At 45.3% G+C, this 21,639-nt stretch overlaps 3 protein-coding genes across 3 annotated transcripts; 2 read left to right on the forward strand and 1 right to left on the reverse strand.

The window, feature by feature from the left end:
• Positions 1–3: 3 nt before the first annotated feature.
• On the forward strand, positions 4–4,139 carry LOC125529180 (DEAD-box ATP-dependent RNA helicase 48-like; the record flags this gene model as incomplete). Its single annotated transcript, XM_048693593.1, is given in 10 exon segments — positions 4–683; positions 1,140–1,246; positions 1,480–1,535; positions 1,632–1,856; positions 1,941–2,147; positions 2,274–2,360; positions 2,922–3,017; positions 3,115–3,330; positions 3,504–3,686; positions 3,780–4,139. Coding segments are annotated over 10 exon segments (2,088 nt in total), but the record flags the coding sequence as incomplete, so codon positions are not given.
• Positions 4,140–5,396: 1,257 nt separating this feature from the next.
• LOC125529181 (L-type lectin-domain containing receptor kinase SIT2-like) lies at positions 5,397–8,647 on the reverse strand. The gene has a single exon (XM_048693594.1). The coding sequence runs from the start codon at positions 8,630–8,632 to the stop codon at positions 6,653–6,655; it is 1,980 nt and encodes a 659-aa protein (XP_048549551.1). The 5' UTR covers positions 8,633–8,647; the 3' UTR covers positions 5,397–6,652.
• Positions 8,648–9,301: 654 nt separating this feature from the next.
• Positions 9,302–12,564, forward strand: LOC125529182 (L-type lectin-domain containing receptor kinase SIT2-like). The gene has a single exon (XM_048693595.1). It carries the CDS (start codon positions 9,319–9,321, stop codon positions 11,326–11,328), a length of 2,010 nt encoding a protein of 669 aa, XP_048549552.1. The 5' UTR covers positions 9,302–9,318; the 3' UTR covers positions 11,329–12,564.
• Positions 12,565–21,639: the final 9,075 nt, after the last annotated feature.

Here is a 21,639-nt window from a genome sequence, read left to right on the forward strand (position 1 = left end):
GCGGGGGAGCCGACGGCGGGAAGGGGAGCCGGAAAGGAGCCGCGATTGCCCGCCGCGTTCAACCAGAGGAGAGGGTACGGGACGGCGGCTCCCTGGTGGTGGCAATGGAGCCTGGGCTCCGGCATGCCTTTGCAGAGGAAGGAGGCGTCCTTCGGCTTCTTCGGTCCGAAGAGATGCTACTCGGTGATGCCTCCATGCTCGCCGTGCCGGGAATCGGGTGCTGCGCTGATGCCGTTGGTTGCTAGACAGCTCGCCGAGGCTGGAGATGGCAGGAAGGCGACACCGTTGGCTCTGTTTTATACTCAGGAGAGGTTGTACTCTGTAGCAGCCACGCGGCGGTTTGGCCAGAAATGGAGGCCGGATTCATCAGACGAGGATGAGGAGGTTATGCCGGCTGCTAGGGATCTGAGGTTGGCAAAATTCGTGGCTTCGAGGGAAGATGAGTCGGAAGATGATGAACTGGGGGAGACGAGCACCATCAGGAGGAAATGGAGCACTGCTGCTCTGAGGAACTGTGATATGAAGAGAGATAGGAGACCGCTCAAGTCCTACGAGGAGGAAAGCGATGATGATATCACTGGTAGAATCCAAGAGCTGCGAGAGGAGATAAGAAACAGGGAGGTGCTGGGTGCTGAGAGGAGGCGGTACGAGTCAAGGGGTGAATCTGTGTTTACCAATAAAAGGTTACACTCTCGCCGTTATCTCTGATGTTGTTTATTTTCCTCGTAACCAATTGCCTCATTTGTTGTGTGGCCTGCTAACTTTGTAACAAGTAGTGTCTGCATGGATGAATTAGGAAAAATCAACTAAGAAGACTTGAAATGTGTGGCTCTTGATATATGACTCACCAAAGTTGCCGCCTTATGAAGTTTCTTTCTGTTAGTCAGGCACTGGTCTATAAACAAGAATTGGCCACCTGTAATGCAAATGATAGACATAATGTTTGTAGCACATCCTGCTTTTTTACATGCCTTCTAACTCAAGATTAATGAATGATCGGTGAATTAACTTCTTCAAATCACACTCCATCCTACACTGCAATAGTGATTATGCCCATCTTATCGACAAGTTATGATATTTCTTTTTTCCTTAGATTTGATGAGTTGGCATCACAAGTCATGTTCTTGTTTTATCTTCAGATTCGATGAGTGTGGCATCTCCCCACTTACTGTCAAAGCACTCACTGATGCTGGATATATACAGACAACTGTTGTCCAGGAAGCAGCTCTTCCAGTTTGTCTTGAAGGTATTATATCTTATTTCACTTTCCTCGTGAATGAATTTCCTGAATCACGGGGAAAGAATCACAACCTTTTGGCGGTAATATCATGGGACGTGTTGTTTGACTTCAGTAGTTTGTATTTAGCACTTGCCTCCAGTATTACCATTTTGGCTGTGCATGAACTATCTGAAGATGCTATCACTGAAACCTTGCAACGATCAGGGGATTGCTCCTGACTCATCAATGTCTAAATGCAGGTAAAGATGTTCTTGTCAAGGCCAAAACTGGAACCGGCAAAAGTGTAGCTTTTCTGGTAATGTTCATTTGCAAGAAGTTACTTTGTGATGTTGTTCCTTTCGATTTTGTTGTCCTTCAACCAATTTATTAAAAGCCATGAATTGATAAACAGCTTCCTGCAATTGAATCAGTCTTGAATGCCATGAAGAGCCATACAAATCATCGAGTGTCTCCAATATTTGCCCTTGTTCTATGCCCTACAAGAGAGCTTGCCGTCCAGGTTACAGCTGAGGCAAATGTTTTGGTGAAGTACCATGATGGAGTGGGTGTTCAGTCTCTTATTGGTGGCACTAGATTCAAGCTTGATCAAAGACGGTTAGAGTCCGATCCATGCCAGGTTTGTAGCATTTACTGAGCTACTAAAGATCAACTCCTAACTGCTGGGTTGACTTAATAATATGGTTGGGATTTCCCTTTTCAGATTTTAGTGGCAACACCTGGTAGGCTGCTGGATCATATTGAAAACAGATCTTCATTCTCTGTCCGCTTGATGGGATTGAAATTGCTTGTGTTGGATGAAGCTGACCACTTGCTAGATTTGGGTTTTCGCAAAGACATAGAGAAGATTGCTGATAGCTTGCCACGCCAAAGACAGACACTACTATTTTCAGCTACTGTTCCAAAAGAGGTAATGTAGTCAGCATAGCCTGTAGCATGAGTGCCTTTCTTGTATCATATAATCTGTAGTTTACCTTCTTTATGGACAGCCAGTGGTCTGAAAATGGGAATGATGGTTCTCATTCTTTATTGGCAGGTTCGAAGGGTTTCACAGCTGGTTTTAAACAAGGATCATGTTTTTGTTGATACAGTGGGCTTGGGGGCTGTTGAAACTCCTACTAAGGTTTCTATTTCTACTCCTACTCAAGTAATATTTGGCACCAATGACAAACAGAATACTCTTCCATTAGTGGCTGCAAAGCACTTGTTTCATTCTGGTTTCTGCAAGTAAAGAGTGTTATGGTTGACATTCTCACTTTGCATTTCCCTTACCAGATGTAGGCAGTCGATGTGTTTTTATTTTATTTTTGGATAAGGCAGTTGATGTGCTGATGCCATGGTGTTCTATTGCATCATTCTATTTAAGAAAAGGACCCATTTAGCTGTTTAGAGTTTTACACGTTGTTCAGCTTTCATTGGAAGTTTGTCATGCAAAAGATGTCGACATTCACATAAACATTTATACCAAATGTCACGTTGTATGATAACACAAGCAGCACTTCTGAATGAATTTGATCTGAAAGTAAAATATTTGTCCCTCCGATCCATATTAATTGCTGCTGATTTAGTTAATATGGATCGGAGGGAGTATGATTCTGTAATAGCCTTTCTTCTCTTGTCTGTTATGGATTTTTTTTGTGTGGTAGAATATTGATCCCTTAATGTCTTCTGTTCTTGAGCTTAGGTACAACAGCAATATCTCATGGTACCACATGAACTGCACTTTCATATGGTTCATCGCCTTCTTCGAGAGCATATTGATCAGGAAGTGGACTATAAGGTCCTCCCTCCTCTGCCCACATCGCTTGATCAAGCAGTATGATTTGCTGGTAAATTTGCAATTTCTTAAATCACTAATGTCTTTCCATTGCATGCAGGTGATAGTTTTCTGCACAACTGCCATGGTGACTGAATTTATGTATATAATGCTTCGAGATCTGAAGCTAAATGTCAGAGAGATACATTCAAGAAAGCCCCAGCTTTATAGAACACGTATTTCTGAAGAGTTCCGGGATTCCAATCGCCTGATTCTGGTAACATCAGATGTTTCAACACGTGGAGTGAATTATCCAGATGTTACCCTAGTGATTCAGGTAGAATTTCTTTTCTTTTTGATGGTTAATACAGCTGAGGAAGTTTCTGAGCAAGAACATTTATCTGCCTAGACTAAAGCAACTGCAGGAGTGGCAGCTATCTCTTTAATGCCATTACTTTGCATGGTTGTCTTCACCATTGCTGCTCTAACCGCACATTATGATTGTATTAGGCTGGTGTTCCTCCTGGTAGAGAGCATTATATTCATCGTCTTGGAAGGACTGGAAGGGAAGGTAAATCCGGGAAAGGAATTCTGTTGATTGCGCCATGGGAAGAGTATTTCTTGAAGGAGATACATGATCTTCCAATACAGAAGGCTCCTGTGCCACAGATTGACCAGGAGATGAAACAAAAGGTTTGACTCGGCGTACTTGTTCATATTTTGTATTTCGGCGTTATATGCATACATTCTCGTCTGATTATTTTCCTGAATTTTCTTGTGCTGCAGGTTGATGATTCGATCAAGATTGTTGACATGAGCATCAAGGAAGCCGCATACCATGCATGGCTTGGTTACTATAACTCGATAGCTGATATTAGCAGAGACAAAGTCATGCTTGCTGACCTGGCAAGTAGGTTCGGCGTCTCTATCGGCATGGAAAAGCCTCCGACGCTATTTAGGAAAACCGCCTTGAAGATGGGGTTAAAGGGTGTACCAGGAATTCGGATAAGAAAATGAATAACCAAGCTACATTTTGTCTCCCATTCTGTAATTCGCCTTGTTTCTAATTTACAGTACATCAAGTCTGAAACTGATCGATGTCTTGTTGACTGGCTCAAATGAAGAATGACTCTCACTTTTATCTTACGGCCTTACACTCATGTGATTGAGCTTTGGCCAACTGTGACAGATATGTGTTACCCTTGCCATTATTGCTATATTGTCCAGCCTCACTCTTGGGATCTGCTTGCCTGCAGCCAAGTGCCTCTTGAGGGTTCACATAGGTAATATCATGCTTGTCTCTCATGTAAGATGGACTCTGTAAATCAATGTCTCTTGAGGAGTTAGCTTGACGAAAGCTAAATAGGTTATTTCTCTGTTTATGGCAAGCCTATCTGTGAGAGCTTAAGGTCAGTTTGTTGTCAGATGAACTATGAGACTATCATCTTGTTTCTGTTCCTACCATATCTTGCTTTAATTCCTGAAGCAGTTGGGTTACTAATGCGATTCTAATGCGAACGTCAAAGGCCACTGCTTTACAACATTTAAGATGGAAGAAATACTGGAAGCTGTTTGTAGCTACTTGTCTCAGCTGACTTCTGGTTTTTGTTCTTACAGACAGGAGGCCGGAGGATTGTAGTACATATTCTGCAAACAATGGCGTAAGTGGAAAGAAGACTGAAGATTAATTATTCCTCTCAAATCCCATGGAGAACCGGTTGTTATTTCCCAGGTTATTTACTATCTCCAACCTCACCAGTTAACCTCCTGCTATCTCCTGACGTCTTATCACATTGCAAAGTGGTTGGTCTTCTTTCTCTAATCCTGAATTGAACTGAATAAACAGGTTGATGCACTAAGCAGCGCTCAGATGCACGTGCCAAAGGCCTGTAGAAAGCTCAAGAGAACACCTCGAGGAAAGTTGAGGAAGAGCTTTCAAGGTTTTCTAAAGATGGGGATCCTCCATTGGATTCAGAAGAAGGTGAGCCCGCCCAAGGTCTGAAAAGGAGTTCTTCGTAGGCTGGGTAACGCATCCTTTGACGCCCAAAATGATGCTACTCTTTGGAGTGGTTGCTCCTTAAGACACTTGCAAAACAAACACTGTTGATTGAGTCAAGTAAGAATCGCGGTATTTTCAGGCCCTTTTGCTGCCCTGCTGCTGCACAGCAGCAAACTGTATGTGGAATCTTTCTGCTTTGGGCACCTAGTGAAGCGAAACCAAACGCATAGCACACCTAGTTTTTTCTAAATTAAATGAGCCATTGACTTGCTAACTTTTATGATGCTAACTACACAAGCTCGTTGTTCGGAAGTTATAGATGGTATCTCATATGTTTCCATCTGTTGCATCGATGTGTTTCATGAACTCTTACCAGGGCTTCTTGTGTTTTTTTTTTTCCAGATACATCGCTCACCCACCGGCACTTGGTCAAGTGGCACGTGAGATGAGCCTGATCAGGAGAGCATGTAACGCCTCTTGCTGGCGACACGCGTGTGTGGCCTAGGCTTGGTCACTGATCACAGGAGCTCATGGCGGATACAGTTTTGTTGCTTTGTCGCCTGTAGAAGCTGGCGGGGGAAAGAACAAGTCCTAGTACTAGTTAACAAGTAGAGAAACTATATGCATACCGATGCGAGATAGATATATAATTTCAGATTGGATGGATCTGTCTGTGTCACGAGTCATTGGGTTGTGCAATGTCGTTAGAAACCCGCATCTAAGGCCTTTGTACAATGCACGGTGCTTAGTCAGATAACCCAAGTTGATGCTTATTTTTATAGGAGGAGTGGCTAATTAAGCTTCTAATCTTCTACAAATAAGCACCGATGCTTTAAAAAATATTGATGCTTGGATTCGTTGTGGTGACCTATGCTGCCCACACCCGTCAAACTCGGCCGCTTACGCAGAGAAAGATGCAGCTATGATATTTATTTCCACTAAAAAAAGCTATGATATTTATTTAAGAAAAAGCATCTAATCTTTTTTTTTGAGGGGGGAAAGCATCTAATCTTATTATGAATATACTTGGTTCCTATTGTCGTTTCAGTCTTCTGACCGGGCTTCATCTTTCAACGGGGATCACACATACTACGAGTATATGGTAGGAGTTTTGCTCTGGATGGCGATGGAAAACAACTCCATCTGGTAGCTACTAGCAGGGCACAACTGCACAATGAAACGAACAGTACTACTCGTGTCCAATTTGTTTCTGAGTTGTGCCAGCAAATTTCATTCTAGTTGTTGCAAATTGCAACTAGAGCTTTTCGGCCCTTGGACAAGTAACATTGTGACACAAGTCCACCAGAGCTCCCGGTGATTTATTTTTCCTCTTTTCAAGCAACGGACAAGAGGTCTGCATTTTCATATAGAAGAAAAGAATTGATAGGTTAATAAGAAAAACCGTCCGAAGACCGATACAACAAGCCATACAAACATGCCAGCCCCGAGGCTGCGCCCCAACGGGCCGACGACTCTGCCACCCAAGTGACCATAGTCGACACCCTACCATGCGCTCTGGATTCGCCACTCCTGCTTACAATCATCAGCAACACACCACACCGGCCCGCGCACCCAGCAGGTTAACTTGCAGAGATCCAAAATAAGCATTGGTGATAACCTTGCTTGATGATGGGAAGTTGTGAACACCGCAACAGAAGTATTACCTTCCAGAAAGAATGGTCACAGTCGTAGCTGCAGATGCACACAATGCCTGATCAATCTCTTCATCCTCATGTCCATCAGAAGCTGGCTGGAAGCCTGCAAGTCTTGCACCTCCTTCTAAGTACAGCATTACTAGACGCATACATGGGCGCGACCTGGGCAGAGAATGGGAGCATAGCAACCCAAGCTTCAGCAAAAGCTCAACCTCCGCCTCGTCGTAATCTTTCAGCTCAGGGTCCACGGCGTCGACGATCGAGCCACCCTGCCATGTGCCACGTACCCAATCCGCCAGCGCAAGAAGGCCGCCACTGGTGTTGGCCGGGCCGATTGGTTTTCTCCCGCAAACCACCTCTATGGTAAACACTCCAAATGCAAATACGTCGGTCGCCTTGGTCGCCTTGCCAAGCCGGGCCAGCTCAGGGGCAATGTATCCCCAGGTGCCCGCCACATGTGTAGTGTGGGCATCGACTCCGTGGTCATGCAGCCTTGCGAGGCCAAAGTCACCAAGCCTCCCATTCATGTCGTCGTCGAGGAGAACGTTGCTTGCCTTGACGTCCCGATGGATGATGACTTGCTCCCAATCCTCGTGCAGGTAGAAGAGGCCGGAAGCTACGCCTTTGATGATGCGAAGCCTCTGAGCCCAATCCAGGGTCGGCGTATTCTTGTCATACAAGTACCTATCAAGGCTGCCATTGGGCATGTAGTCATAGACCAAGAGCAGCTCCTGCTTGTACCTACAATAGCCTAGCAGTTGGACAAGGTTTCGGTGGCGGACATGGCCAAGGATGGCGATCTCCGCCATGAACTCCTTCTTCCCCTGCTTTGATTCCGGCGACACCCGCTTGATGGCCACATGCTGTGTGGTGGTAGGCAGCACCCCTTTGTACACCCTTCCAAAGCCTCCTTTCCCGAGGAGCATCTTGTTGCTGAAGCCTTCGGTGGCAGTCACCAGTTCCTTGTATGTGAAAGACGGCATCCCACACTTGATCTCCCACTCATCATCTTCCTTGGCCTTTCTCAGTTGCCGACAGATCAGCACAGCAAGAACTATTAGGATGACTGCTGGCACGATCGTTGGCGCACCTAAAATGTTCATAGGGATAAAAAGTTGGAATTTGGATTGATGTTGAAGTTCATGTTCAGTGCCAAAAGGGAGAACAGAGTAGTCAAGTGGTTCAGCCACCCCATCTAGCTTCAGACTCCAGCCTAGAACATAATGGCTGGAGGAGACTTTTCTGCTGGATGCAGAGAACCCAGCGTAAACTGGACCCAGTGACAACAAAGAGGATAAATTGACAGTGGTTGACAGCAACGGAAGTTGGGGTTTAGAAATACAACAAGGTGCTAAGGTAATATTCAGCTGGTGCGATTTGCTATCATAGTCCACCCACGCTTGAACTGGTTTGCCGCTTCTGAGTACAATGGTTTGGAAATAACTAGTGTGTCCGTAATAGAAGCCTGCACTTTGGGATTCAACTGACGCCAAGCTGTTGACATCAATCCCAACATGGTTGTCATCAATGTCCCCGATCTCAGCATTCAAGACGGTGTCGAACTCGACGGCAAAGAAAGCATGGCCATCTAAGTTAGAATGCGGGAGGCCAAGGTACTCGCCTGGCGAATCATCTGGTAAGTCACTGGTGGATGAAAGTATGAACGCCATCCCATTACCTTTATACTGCTTGAAACCCATGACGAACACAAACGTAGTTGAGAAGGAGGAGATAGCGCCACCAGGATTATCTTGAAAGCTTAGGGGATAGCTGCAGAAAGCATGGCCGCTTGTACCACCTGGGCCATTGGTTAGACTCAATAGGTCATCTATCCACAAAGCTTTGCCGTCAAGCTTCAGATCAGCTGAAAAGCCATTATAGACCAGCTCATTTTTACCAACGATAACGTCGGAGGTGTGGAGGTGGTCGGCAAGACAGAGGAAGAAGAGAACAAGGAGGTAGGTGCGCCAAGAGAGACGAAGCATTCTGCCTAACAAGAAAATTAACTAGCTTGCTTTGTAGAGCAGTGAGTGAATGAAATACCAAAGGGATTAAGTATATATAAAGGTCATGCCCTGCTGGAAAGTGAAGGTGATCTTCCCGGTTGGTGGCAAAATCATACTGTCACGGCCCTACATGAAGATTAGAACAAATATCATCAGAGAGAGGTACAAGCCCTGACGACTTGAAGTATAAACGATGACCTGAAGTCCTAAACTAGTACCAACCTGTCTGTCATTGCGCGGAAAAATCATGTCCTAGACACGCAGTGTGATTGCTGTCAACAAAAGTGGCTGTCTGTCAAAAAGGACAGTGAAACATTGCTGTCAACAATAATGGCTGTCTGTCAAGGAGGGTAAAACATTGCTGATAGAGGTCAAGTCTTGCTGAAAAGTGGAGGTTGTCTGTCGGGTGGGTGGCAAACTCGTACTGTCATTGGTCCTATGTGAAGATGAGAACACATATCGTCAGAGAGAGGTCGACGACTTGAAGTCCAAGTCAGCCCTGTCATAAAAGACGCACCCGAAACAAGTCCAAGATTCTCGTTTGCATCCCCACTGCTGCCAGCTGTTGTCTCCTATTATCTTGAGCATTTCTGAACCCTACAATTTCTGGACTGCCACCTCCGTTAATTAGTAGGCATATACTTCAGTGTTAATGTAACTCAACTATGGACATGGGTAGCCATCTCCTCCTCACCGTTGTTGTTAGCCTCCATGCATTTATGCACACTGCCAGCAGCGACGAATTCATCTTCAACGGCTTCTCCGAGGAAAATCTGAAGCTGAGTGGCCAAGCTTCTATGGTAGGCCGTGCTATAAGGCTCATCGGTGGCGTCACCCTGACAGAAGGGGATGCTTTCTACAGCAGGCCCCTCGATTTCAGTAGTAACTCCGGTGGTGGTGGAGCCTCCTTCTCAACAACTTTCGTGTTCGCCATCAACTCTGACACCACCGAAGCTCCTGGCATAGCCTTCGTGCTCTCTTCCACCATGGAGCTGCAACATCTGCACAACAACTCATTGGTTCAGGGCCAGCTGGGTTTCGCTGATGTAGGAGGTAACAGCCCTAACTCACGTGAGCAATTCTTATTTATAGTCGAGCTCAACTACATCTACAATGGCCGTGTGGTGATCGATGTCAAAAACTTAGTCTCCGTTAACCATACCACCAGCTCATATAGGGCCAACAGCATATTCGAAAGCATCAAACTTAGCAGTGCCAACCCAATGCAAGTGTGGATACACTACAATGGCACAGAGCAAAAGCTAAATGTAACCTTAGAAGAACTTGGTGATCAGGTAGAACAGTCTAAATCGCTGAGCCTGCCACAGTTACCGTCCACTGTCAATCTCTCACATTTGTTGTCAAACTCTGAGCATGTATATGCTGGGTTCTCTGCTGCAAATGGACAAACAAATTGCAGCCAATATGTTATTGGATGGAGTTTTATGAGAAATGGACAAGCTCAACCACTAAACACCTTTGATCTCTATCGAGTCCTGTCAAATCCTCCTGAAGAAGAGCATCATGGAAAATACATCCTACCCATGGGTACTCTGCTAACAACAGTCATTTTGGTTCCCATTGTCTTGGTTCTTTTTGTGGTTATTTTTTCCTACAATGTCAAGTCATGGTTGAAGAAAACCCTTGCACACGAAAAATGGAAAATTGACTGTGGGGTGTTGCAATCTTTCACGTACAAAGATCTATTTATTGCCACCAGCAGGTTCAACAAAAAGGCGCTCCTAGGAAAAGGAGGATTTGGGAAGGTCTACAAGGGTGTGCTGGGTGTCCCTAAGGAGACTATTGCAATCAAGAGGGTGTCTCCAGAATCAAAGCAGGGGATGAAAGAATTCATGGCTGAAATCGCCATTCTTGGTCACCTGCGCCACCGTAACCTTGTCCAGCTGATTGGCTACTGCCGCCATAGGCAGGAGCTTCTTTTTGTCTATGACTATATGCCCAATGGATGCCTTGATACGTATTTGCATAAAAAGGATAAGCCAACTCTGGGCTGGGATCAAAGGCTTCACATCATTAAAGGGGTTACAGCTGGCCTTGTGTACTTGCATGAGGACTGGGAGCAGGTTGTTATCCATCGAGATATTAAGGTTAGCAACGTGCTCCTTGATGATGGAATGAATGGAAGACTAGGTGATTTCGGCCTTGCAAGGTTGCACGGACATGAAGCCGACGCCCATACCACGCGTGTGGCCGGCACCTGGGGTTACATTGCTCCTGAGCTGGCTAGGTTCGGGAAGGCAACCAAGGCAACAGATGTGTATGCATTTGGCATATTCCTGATGGAAGTTGCATGTGGAAGACGGCCAATTGAGGCGAATGCCCATGGTGAACCTCTGGTGCTAGCAGACTGGGTGCTCAACACATGGCAAACTGGTTCACTCATTGATGCCATGGACACAAGGTTAGAACAAGACCATGTCACTGAAGAGGTAGAGTTGGTGCTAAAACTTGGACTTCTATGCTCACACTCGCTCCCCAAGGAAAGGCCATGTATGCGACTCGTAATGCAGTACCTGGAAAGCAATGCAACGCTCCCAAATTTCCCACCAAGTTTTTTCACTGCTAATTCAAGCAAGGATGAAGGATTTGAAGACCAGGTTGTGCCCCCTCCCTCGGTGGCAACATCTATCACAGGACTTTCTGGAGGAAGATGAAAGAGGTGGTGCCCGGTGAGAATGGTGATCAGAATTCAGTGTCTCTCCATCAAACTTCGTGCCACAACAAGATTTTCATGGCAAAGGAGGATGCCATTTATGAGACTCAATATCACCACTCAGTAGAATGTACTTCTACAATGAGCTTCAATGTATGGAGTAATAATTAGAGACAATATGTACCATAAATCCATATCTAGAGCAAGCTTGTGATGCTCTCTAAGAGGAAGATGTTCTATGTATGTTATTTAGTTATGCATGCTTCTTCGCTTTCACTATATTGTGTATCAAAATGCCGCAAGCTCTTATGTTGAATCATAAACAGAGCTGCTACAGGACAAATTCCAAAAGGGTAAGTGTGGGTGACTGGTGGGTGAGGGCGTGGTGATTTGCAGCCATCCGTTGTAGCCGCGTTCGCAAATGACATAATTTGGAGTTAACCAGCCCCTTCTGTTTTACTGATTGCTTCAGAAACTAGTACACTCTAGTCCTAATCATATGGGACGACTCAACATGATCCAGAAGACGGATCATAAACTTCCTCACTAGAAACAACTCTGTCAGAACTTAATTTTAAGAAGTAAATCATCTACTTAGATAAAGATGACTAAAAGGATAAGGAGTGTTGTACCTGTGGCGCTGAGTTGCTATGTTCAGAACTTCGTCAGATATAGGAGCCGCAGTATTCTGAAAGTTTCTGGCTGCAGCTATGTGTTGCTGAACTGTAATAAGGTTGCTGTATGTTTTGAATTTCAGACCAAGCCCGTGGGGGGCTGCACCCTGTGTTATCAATTTCCTGTTAAATGAAACTGGGACATAACAAGCTACCATAACATCCTCTGGTTTTGTCTGTGGTGCGGAGTCGCTATGTTCAGAATCTTGTCAGTTGTAGGAGCTGCAGTGTTTGGATAAGTTTCCGGCTGCAGCTGCGTGTTGCTGTGTAATAAGGTTGCTATATGTTTTCAATTTCAGACTGAATCCGTGGAAATTGGGAGCTCTGCTCCTTAATTCGTAAAAAGGGAGTCTTGTCCCTAAGCCTCTGATGTTGTCGTCCCCTCCATGACTTGGGCCAGTGCTGGTAGTGGTAGCCCCAGATGACGTCAGTTTTGTACGCGACTAACAAAATTCAGATATAAGTTAACAGTAAAGACAAGTAAGGAGTAACATATGCATGCCATAAATTCTACAAGGCAATATATAAAAAGTACAAACAAATGTATTGAGAAAAGGTTAAGAAAAGTTATCAGCAAACCTCTGGGTTTAGGGTTATCATTGAATTTGAGCGATAATCATTGCTGTCCGTCATTCTTCCCTTTCTATTTCACTCATTTGTTTTGAACCTGCCTCAAACAAAGCTGCAGCAGGTTAATATGTTACCTGGCATAAAGGGTGAAAGGGAGGTTGATATGTAGAACAGTAGAAAGTCAGCAATCCATACCCAAACTCCTTCTCACAAAAGCAAATGGGCGCAAGTTATATACTGCATACAGTACATCTATCTACTTAACAGTTGAGCTGCAATGTTGCATCACCCTGACATTAACTTTATAATATTTTGTGCAGGTATGGTATATACACTTTTCCTAACCAAAAAATGTTCACATCACACACGCACAAAGTAAATAGCTTACCTTAATCAGACTTGGCGAGCATGTCAACCAAGGAATTATGCACATGGCAGTTCATCTCAGACACAGCTAGCCCTCGTGTATTTGCTTTGCAACTGAGAAGAAACCGGGCTGTGCGCAGGCAGGCATCAACACGACAATCGTCGCACCATCAGCCTTGAAACCCATCATGTTCACATTTCTCTGTGGCATCACTCCGAAGTCCAAACAAGCCCCTCGGAACACCAGCATCTGTCTAGCTCTGCCTCAGGTGTATATCCTGACATGATAGTGCTCCATCAGACCGGATGCCTATCCACCATTTCGTCAAACACCTCCGACGCAGCCACCACGTCCCCTGCCCTGGCACAAACATGCTTAGCATAGCGTCTCCATCCACCAAGTTCCTAGTAGCCATTTCGTCGAGCACCCTTCTTGCATCCCCTAACCCAGACAGAGCTCCCATCAGAAGGAATGAAGCAAGGCAGCGCCCACGTGCGCGGCAGGAGCCGAGCCCAGGTCTCACCAAGAACTCATGCAGCTGGCCGGCGACGGGCGAGCTTGATGGACGGCTCGTAGCGTGCACAACGGCCTGAGCACGGAGCTCACGGTGAGGCCGTTCAGGAGCGGGAGCGGGCCGACGGGACGTGGACGTTGGCGGAGATAGCAGGGACGCCATGGAAGGAAGACGACGCGGGCCATGCGTGGCGAGGCGATGAGGGTGACGGCCGGCAGCACGGGCGGGGAGCGGAGCAGACCGATCCGTCTACGCACGCACAGTGATCGCCGGCCGAAACAGAGAAACAGAGCACGGGGAGTAGCCGGCAGCGACGTGATCTGCTCTGCTAGCTGTAAACTGGCGTAGCTTACTGTTATTATTGTTAAACTGAATTAGAGCATCTCGAGCAGCTTAAAAAAAAACTCTATATCTGTCTATTAAGCTCTCCCAGTAAATTTGTTGGATTTCTCCAATACAGCTTTCCTTATACTTGCCTGACATATGTATCCATGTCGGTGCCTAATTCTCTTTCTCTATTTCTCTCTCCCATGCATGGAAGACACGGAAGACACGGCGACCTTCCTCTATATTTTTTTAGTATGTTATTTTCCTGATTGGTTGATTGACACGGGTGCTAATCTACATGTATGCGGTGATATTTTCATGTTTTCTTCTTATCAGACAGCTAGGACTTTCATCATGCTGATGGGCAATGATTCAAGTGCTTCTGTTCGTGGTGTTGGCACGGTTAATCTGAAGTTTACTTCAAAAAAAAAATCATGCGGCTGAAGAACGTGCATTATGTCCCCTCCATATTAAAAAAAAACCTTGTTAGCAGATCTCTTCTGTGTATAGAGGGTTGCTAGATTGTTTTTGGGTCCAATAAATTTATAGTGTCCGAGTATGGAACTTTTGTTTCTAAAGGTTATGAATCAGGAGGCTTGTTCCGGCTATCCTTGTTACATGTTTGTAATAAAGTTAATGCAAACGTCTGTCTATGTATAGTGATAATAATAAACGATGCTGCCCCTGCTTTCAAATTTGGTAATGGCATGCGGAGAAAATACAACGTCGCTAAAGTTTCATCTTATTAGGTGCGTCGGAATATGTTAAACACTAGCTATACATATGACATTGTTGTCGTGCAAGCAGGTCCAACGCCATAAGTATATATGATACTACTGACGTGTGCTCCATCACCTTTACTATTTTTAAAGTGACGGCATACTGGTGGCATCGGGTGTCAACGTCAGCAAGGCCATTTTTACCATGTCATAGCTAGACCTTTTTGCACTACTGAGTAAACCAATGATCCAATGTTTTAGGTATTACATAATATATAATGATACTACTATAAAGATATTTCTTATACTATGTGTTTTAGATATCTCAACCAAGATATTCAAGAGTACACACATATATAGACACTATGTTCACTCAAGTGTCACAAATTGATCTTTGAGTGCATGCGACTTTTGTCTTTTCTTATGTTCTCACATTCAAAGCTGTGTTTCGTGTCAATATCTTTTAAAGGGGTGATATATCAAAAGTGCATGTTGTTTTGCCAACAATAGACAGTGGATAAGTATATATCACAAGTAACACTTTTATTGAAATTAACAACATTGCAATTTCATTATATCTTAACTAATTTATTAAAATAATTAATAGCTAAGATTTGATTTAATGAAAATAAGTATAAAAATTTAGTATAAATGTCAAATTTATTATCATTTGCCCTATGCCACTAAGTAGTGTTGTGCCGATGTATCCAACTACCTAAGGAAGTATGCAAACTAACGAGTCGGAGTACGTTGCATCGACCAACGGCCGGTAGCCGGAGCCCACCGATTGCTCTAATGCCAATCTCGTCCAGGAACAACTTGATGACGTGGCCAACATGATAGTTGGAAAATGGGATGCTGACCGGTCAAGGAGGAGAGGAGCTTGATGTGATGAACCCAACTGGAGTATTCCGAAAGGGCTAACTTGCACGACCATAGCAATCCGTCAAGCATCAACTGATCGATTGATACTTCTTTCACTGCAAAATGGACATAACATTTACGTTAACTTTGCCCAATATCAGAAACAAAACTTTGGCCAATACACTTTAATTACAACTTGTTAGTACAAAAAACAATCCATGGTAAAAGCAATTAATATTATTAATCTAGTAATGTTGTTTTGCGTGATGAATTCCATCTATGATATTAAACATCTAACCAAAATCAAAGCAAATAAAGTGTGCAACCACAACAACATCTAGTTTGGACCAGACAAACTACTACCTATGTACCAAAATATAAGACGCTTTTTGGTACATAAGACGCTTTTGTAGTTCAACTTAAATTGCAGAAATGTCTTATATTTTGATACGGATGGAGTATATTAGAGGGTAACGGACAGTTACATATCCAGTTAAGACTAGCCAAATAATTCATCTACCACTACCTAGCATGACAACATTTTTAGCAGTGAGTAGGCATGAAAATAGGTACAAACAGGGAAAGGTCCCAAGGTATCACTCCTCTGAGGATCTAGAGGAAGAAGAGCCAAGTTAACTAGAATTATTCTTAAGTTACTTCCACACCATATCAGATAAAACAAGGCTAACAAAATCCAAGAACAAAGTGATAGTGAACCCTCAGGTTCAAATAATGACATGAAGCCAATATATTAATTTGTCTTGTACAGATGCATATCCTTTTCTCTCGTACAAATGGACTTGCAACTTGTAGCTGGGTGCCAGGACTCCTAATAAAAGTTATATAATGAATAAATATTTTGTAAATATCATACAAAGTTGTCAATCTAAGTACAAACCTAGATTATTAACATGGCCAAACGATATAACAATATGTGATGACGGAAAAAATACAATCAGCTTTAAGCTTCAATTATGCCGATTGAGCTACCAATTTCACGACTAGTTGGTTCAAGCTATTTTATTCATGAGCTATTTTCAAATTCAACCTACCACGTAACACTACAGATATGCACCTTATATGATTCCTATACACCCTCAAAAGGCATGAAACAATGATATTTAGTTCAATTATCGTACAAACCATGTAACAAATTCTTTCTATTCATTCTTATACTCTACGAATCATGGAATAATTGATAATTTATCTTTTGCTAACTCATACTCAAACCACATAGTTTGGTACAAATAATAGTAATGACATGTGTATAGTAGAAAACAAGTTGCTACCATTTTTCTTTTCCATGAGAAGGGACACACTCATACTTTTTTTCTAAAGAAACCCAAAATCATGACAATATAGAACACTGATAACCCATCGGCTATGGAAGCAGAACTACTGGAATAACGAACATAAAGAAAACTAGTTATGACTAATTAATGAATGTTTACCAAGATTATAAACATCCCACGCAATTGAGCCACACAAGTATCAGAATGGAACACTAGAAAACAACGCTATATGTTTGAGAATTCACCTAGCAGTTTAAAGAGTCAAGGATATATACAGTGGTACTTCAGATTGTTGTTTATAACACTAATGAAAACACGTGGAAGACTTCATATCAACCACTTATAGGAGATGACTTAGATATTTTCGTACCTGCATCCTGAAGTTGTGCTATTATCTGCTGCCGTGTGGACACTTGTGAATGGATGAAACACATGTATGATGTGGGTTTCGGAAAGTTCCTTGCACCTCGATGACCAGAGTGACTCAAGATGCACCATAAAGTGGCCGATAGCTGTTCTGAAGAACACCACGTTACGGTCCTCAACAAGCCCTTCTATCGACAGGCTCTTTTTCTCCTCCTCCATGTTCAAGTAAAGTAGCTTGTCCATTTGAATAGTCTTTGTTGATCGTTCATGAATTAGCAGCACCATCTCCGTCCGTCTTGGTCCTCTTCCATAGTTGCGCGTCAGTGCCCCACAGGAAGAGGAATCCAAGGCCACCATCCTGTGCCCGCATAACCCAGAGGCTGTGATTCCCCTGGCCATACATATTCACCGGGAGCTGTATCGCGGCGAGGCTCGTGAGTACCCAAATTGAACTCAAGAATGGGAGCCGGATGATCCGGATTCCTAGAAGACAACCAGTAAAGGGAATCCCCAACTAGGACACCCGGAATTTCCGTCACTATAGAAACAACGGGTGGAATTGTTGCGGAGTTGACACTGCCCCATTGACGGGTCTGCGATGAGTAAACGCAGGCGAGGGCCTGCGTGTGATGCTCGTCGTGGCCTACCAAGACGACCCGGAAATGGTCCTCCTCTCCGGCACGAAGCACGGCCCCGTTCATCGCGTCGAGGCCCGGAGGTTCTTCGAGGCGGTGCTGGTCGCTGGTGACGGGGTCCCAAACCAGGAACCCTTGCCGGTGCTCCGAGGCGGCGAGCACGAGGCCGTGGCGGCAGCTGAATAGTATGCAGGGGAAGTCGGCGACCGGGAAGGGGAAGAGGACGCGGTTGGGGGGATCCAGCGTCGGGACGAAGGAAACGAAGTTGTTGCGGTGCGCGAAGGTGGGGTAGTCGGTGAAGAAGCCGCCGAGGAGGGGCGCGTGGGAGCGGTGCCGAGCGCGGAAGCGACGGAGGAAGGCGGCGTCGCGGGAGAGGCCGCGCCAGCGAGTGGAGACGAGGGAGGCGCGCGGGAGGGAAGATGGTTCCGGCGGGAGGCGGAGGAGGATCTCGGAGAGGAGGTCGTCGATCTCCATCTTCTGGATCGCCTCCTTGCTCGTGTAGGCTGCGGCTGGTGCCAGGCGCGTCGGGGTCGGCGGGCTCTAGCTACCAGCTGGGTCGGTCAGGTAGTGGGACGTGGATCTTGGCGTAGCTTGCGGGTAGTTAGATCAGGCCGCTGCCTGTGCTTCGTGGCATGGCATGAAATTAGTGCATGCAGCGGCCGGCGTTGTAGAAAATTAGTTCAAGACTTCAGGTGGACGGGAGATAGGTGCCAGTGCATGCAGCGGCGTTCTAGTAAACAGTATTCTAAGTCCATTGAGACTTGGTTATGTCTCAGTCGGTGCTATATTCTTGAGATCATACATTAAGATTCGTGTAAATTTTTTTGTTCTTATATAGCATTGTCATTTGACCGAGACTTGGTTAAATCTCAGTCGACTGAGACCTAACCACACCCTCTAGCAAATTCGTTCAGCTGGACGGGACGCGGTGGCAACCAAAACGATATTAGGGCATGTGCAATGGTGCTATCTTAAGTGCCACGTAGGATAAATACTGAGGTGAAGAAGAAAGGAATCATAAGAAAATGCTTGTCTTCTCTTATTTGATAGATGATCTCTTAGTACAATATTTCTCATTGTAGTTTTTCAAATTAATAGCTAATTATTGAAGATAAGTCTAAGATACAATCCATTATATATACACATGCATTTTATCAAATTACATACAAGACTTAAAATAGACTATCTTATAAACCATTGTACATACCTTACATAGTTTGAAGGTTAAAAAAGCATTACTTGACCGTATAAATAAATGAGATAACCAGAAAAGGCTGCAAGGTTTAAAGCAACCCCAACAGTTTCCACTTGACTGGCAAGGTTTTCACAAGGGCAAGCTTCCACGCCGGCAAGCTTTACACGCTGTTAAACTTTTCACTTAGTCGGCAAGCTTTTCACTCGGCCGGCAAGCTTTGACGTCGGCAAGATTTTCACGCCAGCAAGCTTTACACGCTGGCAAACTTTTTACTTAGCCGGCAAGCTTTTCACTCAACCGGCAAGCTTTACACGCTGGCAAACTTTTCACTTAGCCGGCAAGCTTTTCACTCGGCCGGCAAGCTTTGACGTCGGCAAGATTTTCACGCCGGCAAGCTTTTCATTAGGCCGGCAAGCTTTTCGCCGGCGAGCTTCATTCAGCCGGCAAAGGCCGAATAACTCACGCGACCCATCAGACACCACCTAGGTGGGTGTCTAGTCCCTCGTGTCACTATTTCACTCAGGACCGGTCCGCAGAGTGTTGCCTTTAATTTTTGCATACGAATTCGGATTGGGATGACTTTTATACCAAAATCAACCGATTCGATTCGACAAGACAAAGACAACTCATGTAGAACATTTCTTCTTATGAGGCCGTCTTGAGGGGCGTAATCAGCCAAACAGTGATCTGAATATAAAATTTTAGAACCTTGAACACAGTTACGTATCCTAAGATGAGGTTAAATGGTGATGACCCAAACATCAAAGTTGCTCAATTTGATGATACGAAACCTTTTCATGTTGAAACCCTTTTCATTTAAGGCCATCTTAATAGTGTTTCGTACCATGCCAAAATCCGATCTCTACATTCCCTAATAAAAATAAAATAAAATCCGGTCAGACAATGTGTCGAACACATCAAGCGCAAGGCGGAGTCAGAGAGTTGCCAGACGTATCGCGGTGGCGTCCGGGCCGACGACGACACCCCCCGCAGCGAGGACGGGAGAGAGGACTGCTCTGCCGGAGCTGGTGGCGCAGAGGCTGGGAATGGCCGCGGAGAGGGGCGGCGGCGGAGCTGCGGGGCGGACGGCGCGAAGGAGGAAGAAGAGAGGAGAAGAAAATGGACCCGGCAACTCAGGGATGGATTTGGTGCAATTTAGGATGGGGGCGGGGTGAGCACGTTCGGACACTGGGTGAATATATATAAAGGCTGCCGGTCAGCCCAGGCATTTCAGACCCGTTTGAGACGCCCAGGTGAATTAAAATTTCATGACCAGTCAGTAAACAGACCGGTGTTTAAGAAGTGTTTGGAGCACCCGGCTGTAGATGCTCTAACACACTCGCCAGCACCAGCCCAAGTCCATTTTCCGCCTGCGCGCCCTCTTGTAGCACTCGTGTGTGTCCCTTGTGAACGTAGCGAGCGGCAAGCTGGCAAAGCTACGAGCCAGGTCACAACAATTGAGCTAGCGACGTGGGCGCGCTGCATGCAGTGATGCCGCCACGGCGCCTTCACGTTCCCGCGACGCCCTCGAGTTCCTGCGCACAAATATCGCCCGTCCATGTTCATCTATCAATCTCATCTCAGGCCTACTCCAACGCTGACCTCGTTCTGTCTTGTCGTGTCTGTGTTGATTCAAACGGACAGAAGCAACGACCCAAAACGCGTCTGTCCACAAAATTTATCCGTTTGGTGTCTATTTTGACCCACTTTCGACCCAAACTTGCGTCCGGTTTGCGTTCAGACAAACAACAAATGGACGCCCATTCTCTCCTTGTCTCGGTCGCCCACCTATCTCCTACCGCCCACATTTACGGCGCAAACGTGGGTCGACCCACTTGCCAGCCACCCATCCACCTGGTCGTCGTCCTTTATAATGTGGAAGCTGTGGACCGGCCAGTCCACAGTTCCGCTTCCGAGCCCGCATGCCTCCTCAAGTCCTGACACGAGCAAACCCTAGTCCCCCGGGCCATCGCTCTTCCACCTCCTCGCCAGCGGCTATGGTCTGGAAGTGGATCCCCGGCAAGGGGAAGCACGACCACAAGGTCGGGTCGTCATCCGGCCGCCGCAGACGCAGCCACTCCAACCCCTTTGGCATTCGCCATTTCGCCGCCGTCCTACGTGTGTGTACGTTTTGCCGACCCAAATGGACAAAATCCAAACAAAACGGACGTCCATTTAGGGTCGATGGTTGGAGTTGGCCTCATAGACTCATACTCATCTTCCTGTTTTAAGCTAGAACATCAGCCATGGGAGTCAAGTGTGATGTAGTCGTGCGGTGTCTCTTGCTTGCCGGGCTCCTTCTCCTGGCCGTGGCCTCCGAGGCTCCGGACACGAAGGAGGAGGAGGCCCGGTGGTGCAAGAAGGAATGCGATTGGAAGGCGTGGAAGGACAACGGAAGGCTAAGGAGTGCAAGGAGCAGTGCAGTGCAAGGGTCGCCACCACAACCATGAGGTGCTCTGGGAAAACCAAGTCTCTCAACAAAGAAACCAAAAAGAAGAAAAGGAAATATGGTGAAAACCAAGAAGGAATCAATAGTAAAATGAAAAAAGAAAAGAAAACCGAAGAAAATCATCAAAAACAAAGGAAGACCGAAGAAAATCATCAAAAACAAAGGAAAACAAAAGTATAACGAAGACAAATGAAAAAACGAAGAAAAATGGTGAAAAAAAACAAAAGAAAAACATAAACCCAAAAGAAAAAACCCAATAAGAAGCCAACAAAGAAGCAAAAAACAAATCGAAGAAAACAAAGGAAACCAAAAAAGAACAAATAAACCCAAAAGAAAAAGG

The sequence above is a fragment of the Triticum urartu genome, unplaced genomic scaffold (assembly GCF_003073215.2).
Source record: "Triticum urartu cultivar G1812 unplaced genomic scaffold, Tu2.1 TuUngrouped_contig_5407, whole genome shotgun sequence".
Classification (NCBI taxonomy): Eukaryota; Viridiplantae; Streptophyta; class Magnoliopsida; order Poales; family Poaceae; genus Triticum; species Triticum urartu.

What these genes read in the sequence shown, in the direction of transcription:
- LOC125529181 (XM_048693594.1), bottom strand. Translation starts at nt 8,632, where the DNA reads ATGCTTCGTCTCTCTTGGCGCACCTACCTCCTTGTTCTCTTCTTCCTC.
- LOC125529182 (XM_048693595.1), top strand. Translation starts at nt 9,319, where the DNA reads ATGGACATGGGTAGCCATCTCCTCCTCACCGTTGTTGTTAGCCTCCAT.